Source organism: Onychostruthus taczanowskii, unplaced genomic scaffold (assembly GCF_017590055.1).
Source record: "Onychostruthus taczanowskii isolate IOZ18803 unplaced genomic scaffold, ASM1759005v1 scaffold318, whole genome shotgun sequence".
Taxonomy (NCBI): domain Eukaryota; kingdom Metazoa; phylum Chordata; class Aves; order Passeriformes; family Passeridae; genus Onychostruthus; species Onychostruthus taczanowskii.
In genome coordinates, this window is record NW_024500550.1 from 86,615 (window position 1) to 91,330 (window position 4,716).

General features: G+C 66.9%; 2 protein-coding genes across 2 annotated transcripts in view; both read left to right on the top strand.

The window, feature by feature from the left end:
- Positions 1–291, top strand: part of LOC121338782 (plasma membrane calcium-transporting ATPase 3-like) — an 18,621-nt gene extending 18,330 nt beyond the window's left edge. Inside the window, exon 20 of the mRNA XM_041409994.1 lies at positions 70–291. Within this exon, the coding sequence (XP_041265928.1) occupies positions 70–291 (222 nt within the window). The remainder of the gene's footprint in view (positions 1–69) is intronic.
- A 179-nt stretch (positions 292–470) lies between these two features.
- LOC121338783 (plasma membrane calcium-transporting ATPase 1-like) lies at positions 471–4,540 on the top strand (the record flags this gene model as incomplete). Its single annotated transcript, XM_041409995.1, has 5 exons — positions 471–491; positions 1,058–1,271; positions 3,572–3,650; positions 3,936–4,005; positions 4,412–4,540. Coding segments are annotated over exons 1-5 (513 nt in total), but the record flags the coding sequence as incomplete, so codon positions are not given.
- Between the last annotated feature and the right edge of the window lie 176 nt (positions 4,541–4,716).

Below are 4,716 nucleotides of genomic sequence, written 5' to 3' on the forward strand. Positions count from 1 at the left end.
CCCCGTGCCCACCCGTGCCCACCCGTGCCCCCCGTGCCCACCTGTGCCCACCCGTGCCCCCCGTGCCAGGACTCTCCGCTGAAGGCGGTGCAGATGCTGTGGGTGAACCTGATCATGGACACGCTGGCGTCGCTGGCGCTGGCCACCGAGCCGCCCACGGAGGCGCTGCTGCTGCGCCGGCCCTACGGGCGCGACCACCCGCTGGTGTCGGGCACCATGCTGCGCAACATCCTGGGCCACGCCGCCTACCAGCTGCTGGTCATCTTCACCCTGCTCTTCGCCGGTCAGTGACACTGGGGACAGCCTGGGAGGGGACCCACAGGGGATGGGAACCCATGGGGACACGGTGGGACACGGTGGGACATGGTGGGACACATGGCCTAGCAGCTGCTGGTCATCTTCACCCTGCTCTTCGCCGGTCAGTGACACTGGGGACAGCCTGGGAGGGGTCCCACAGGTGGTGGGAACCCATGGGGACACGGTGGGACACGGTGGGACACGGTGGGACACGGTGGGACATGGTGGGACACATGGCCTAGCAGCTGCTGGTCATCTTCACCCTGCTCTTCGCCGGTCAGTGACACTCACAGGGGACAGGGGACAGCCTGGGAGGGGACCCACAGGTGATGGGAATCCATGGGAATCCATGGGAACCCATGGGGACACGGTGGGACACGGTGGGACACGGTGGGACACATCCCCTCCCCGCTGCTGGTCATCTTCACCCTGCTCTTCGCCGGTCAGTGACACGGACAGGGGACAGGGGACACAGGGGACACAGGGGAGTGTTTCTCACGCTCACAGCCAAGTCCTCATGTGTGTCCCCATGTGTCCCCAGGGGTGTCCCCATGTCCCCAGGGGTGTCCCCATGTCCCCAGGGGTGTCCCCATGTCCCCAGGGGTGTCCCCATGTCCCCAGGGGTGTCCCCATGTCCCCAGGGGTGTCCCCATGTCCCCAGGGGTGTCCCCATGTCCCCAGGGGTGTCCCCATGTCCCCAGGGGTGTCCCCATGTCCCGCCCCCTGTGCCCCCCGTGCCCACCCGTGCCCCCCGTGCCAGGACTCTCCGCTGAAGGCGGTGCAGATGCTGTGGGTGAACCTGATCATGGACACGCTGGCGTCGCTGGCGCTGGCCACCGAGCCGCCCACGGAGGCGCTGCTGCTGCGCCGGCCCTACGGGCGCGACCACCCGCTGGTGTCGGGCACCATGCTGCGCAACATCCTGGGCCACGCCGCCTACCAGCTGCTGGTCATCTTCACCCTGCTCTTCGCCGGTCAGTGACACTGGGGACAGCCTGGGAGGGGACCCACAGGGGATGGGAACCCATGGGGACACGGTGGGACACGGTGGGACACGGTGGGACACGGTGGGACATGGTGGGACACATGGCCTAGCAGCTGCTGGTCATCTTCACCCTGCTCTTCGCCGGTCAGTGACACTCACAGGGGACAGGGGACAGCCTGGGAGGGGACCCACAGGTGATGGGAATCCATGGGAATCCATGGGAACCCATGGGGACACGGTGGGACACGGTGAGACATGGTGGGACACGGTGGGACACGGTGGGACACATCCCCTCCCCGCTGCTGGTCATCTTCACCCTGCTCTTCGCCGGTCAGTGACACGGACAGGGGACAGGGGACACAGGGGACACAGGGGAGTGTTTCTCACGCTCACAGCCAAGTCCTCATGTGTGTCCCCATGTGTCCCCAGGGGTGTCCCCATGTCCCCAGGGGTGTCCCCATGAGTGTCCCCATGTCCCCAGGGGGGCAGGGGTGTCCCCATGTCCCCAGGGGTGTCCCCATGTCCCCAGGGGTGTCCCCATGTCCCCAGGGGTGTCCCCATGTCCCCAGGGGTGTCCCCATGTCCCATGGGGACACGGTGGGACACGGTGGGACACGGTGGGACACGGTGGGACACGGTGGGACACGGTGGGACATGGTGGGACACATGGCCTAGCAGCTGCTGGTCATCTTCACCCTGCTCTTCGCCGGTCAGTGACACTGGGGACAGCCTGGGAGGGGTCCCACAGGTGGTGGGAACCCATGGGGACACGGTGGGACACGGTGGGACACGGTGGGACACGGTGGGACACGGTGGGACACGGTGGGACATGGTGGGACACATGGCCTAGCAGCTGCTGGTCATCTTCACCCTGCTCTTCGCCGGTCAGTGACACTGGGGACAGCCTGGGAGGGGTCCCACAGGTGGTGGGAACCCATGGGGACACGGTGGGACACGGTGGGACACGGTGGGACACGGTGGGACACGGTGGGACACGGTGGGACATGGTGGGACACATGGCCTAGCAGCTGCTGGTCATCTTCACCCTGCTCTTCGCCGGTCAGTGACACTGGGGACAGCCTGGGAGGGGTCCCACAGGTGGTGGGAACCCATGGGGACACGGTGGGACACGGTGGGACACGGTGGGACACGGTGGGACACGGTGGGACACGGTGGGACATGGTGGGACACATGGCCTAGCAGCTGCTGGTCATCTTCACCCTGCTCTTCGCCGGTCAGTGACACTGGGGACAGCCTGGGAGGGGTCCCACAGGTGGTGGGAACCCATGGGGACACGGTGGGACACGGTGGGACACGGTGGGACACGGTGGGACACGGTGGGACACGGTGGGACATGGTGGGACACATGGCCTAGCAGCTGCTGGTCATCTTCACCCTGCTCTTCGCCGGTCAGTGACACTGGGGACAGCCTGGGAGGGGTCCCACAGGTGGTGGGAACCCATGGGGACACGGTGGGACACGGTGGGACACGGTGGGACACGGTGGGACACGGTGGGACACGGTGGGACATGGTGGGACACATGGCCTAGCAGCTGCTGGTCATCTTCACCCTGCTCTTCGCCGGTCAGTGACACTGGGGACAGCCTGGGAGGGGTCCCACAGGTGGTGGGAACCCATGGGGACACGGTGGGACACGGTGGGACACGGTGGGACACGGTGGGACACGGTGGGACACGGTGGGACATGGTGGGACACATGGCCTAGCAGCTGCTGGTCATCTTCACCCTGCTCTTCGCCGGTCAGTGACACTGGGGACAGCCTGGGAGGGGTCCCACAGGTGGTGGGGACACGGTGGGACACGGTGGGACACGGTGGGACATGGTGGGACACATGGCCTAGCAGCTGCTGGTCATCTTCACCCTGCTCTTCGCCGGTCAGTGACACTCACAGGGGACAGGGGACAGCCTGGGAGGGGACCCACAGGTGATGGGAATCCATGGGAATCCATGGGAACCCATGGGGACACGGTGGGACACGGTGAGACATGGTGGGACACGGTGGGACACGGTGGGACACATCCCCTCCCCGCTGCTGGTCATCTTCACCCTGCTCTTCGCCGGTCAGTGACACGGACAGGGGACAGGGGACACAGGGGACACAGGGGAGTGTTTCTCACGCTCACAGCCAAGTCCTCATGTGTGTCCCCATGTGTCCCCAGGGGTGTCCCCATGTCCCCAGGGGTGTCCCCATGAGTGTCCCCATGTCCCCAGGGGTGTCCCCATGTCCCCAGGGGTGTCCCCATGTCCCTGTCCCCATGTGTGTCCCCAGGGGAGGTGCTGTTTGACATCGACAGCGGCCGTGCTGCCCCGCTGCATGCGCCGCCCTCGGAGCAGCGCTGTCCCCAGGGGTGTCCCCAAGGGTGTCCCCATGTCCCCAGGGGTGTCCCAACCTGGGCAATCCAAAAGATCCCCCCCCACAGAGCCCCGTGACCTATGGGGACCCCCACCCCATGGGACCCCCTGTCCCCAGTGTCCCCAGTGTCCCCAGTGTCCCCAAAGGTCCTGGGGTGCGACCCCAGAGGCCGCAGTGCTACGGCCACTCGGGTGGTCAGTGGTCTGAGCCCGCTGACCCCACTGACCCTGGAGTGACCCCGCTGACCCCACTGACCCCAGGGTGACCCCCCTGACCCCAGGGTGTCCCCAGTGTCCCCAAAGGTCCTGGGGTGCGACCCCAGAGGCCGCAGTGCTACGGCCACTCGGGTGGTCAGTGGTCTGAGCCCGCTGACCCCACTGACCCTGGAGTGACCCCCCCGACCCTGGGGTGTCCCCAGGATGTCCCCAGTGTCCCCGGCGTGTCCCCGGGGTGTCCCCAGTGTCCCCAGTGTCCCCAAGGTGTCCCCAAGGTGTCCCCAGTGTCCCCGCTGTTCCCAGGTGCTGGTGTGTGTCCCGGGGGGGCCGCAGTGCCCCGGCCCCGCGGGCGGTCAGTGGCCGGAGGGCTCGGACCCCGCTGACCCCACTGACCCTGGAGTGACCCCGCTGACCCCAGGCTGACCCCAGGGTGTCCCCGGGGTGTCCCCAGTGTCCCCAGTGTCCCCAAGGTGTCCCCAAGGTGTCCCCAAGGTGTCCCCGCTGTCCCCAGGTGCTGGTGTGTGTCCCGGGGGGGCCGCAGTGCCCCGGCCCCGCGGGCGGTCAGTGGCCGGAGGGCTCGGACCCCGCTGACCGCTCCGAGCTGGACGCGGCCGAGCTGCGCCGGGGGAAGGTGCTGTGGGTCAGGGGCTTGAGCCGCATCCAGACCCAGGTGAGACCCCCCCCCAAATAACCCCACCCCCCCAAAATCCCCTCCTCGCAGCGCGAAGTTCGGGGCGAAATCCCAAAATTTGGGGGGAAATGCTGAAATTTTGGGGAAAAATCCTGAAATTTGGGACTTCCCAGGGGGGAAATGGGAGGTTTGGGGTCTTTTGGGGGGGATTTTGG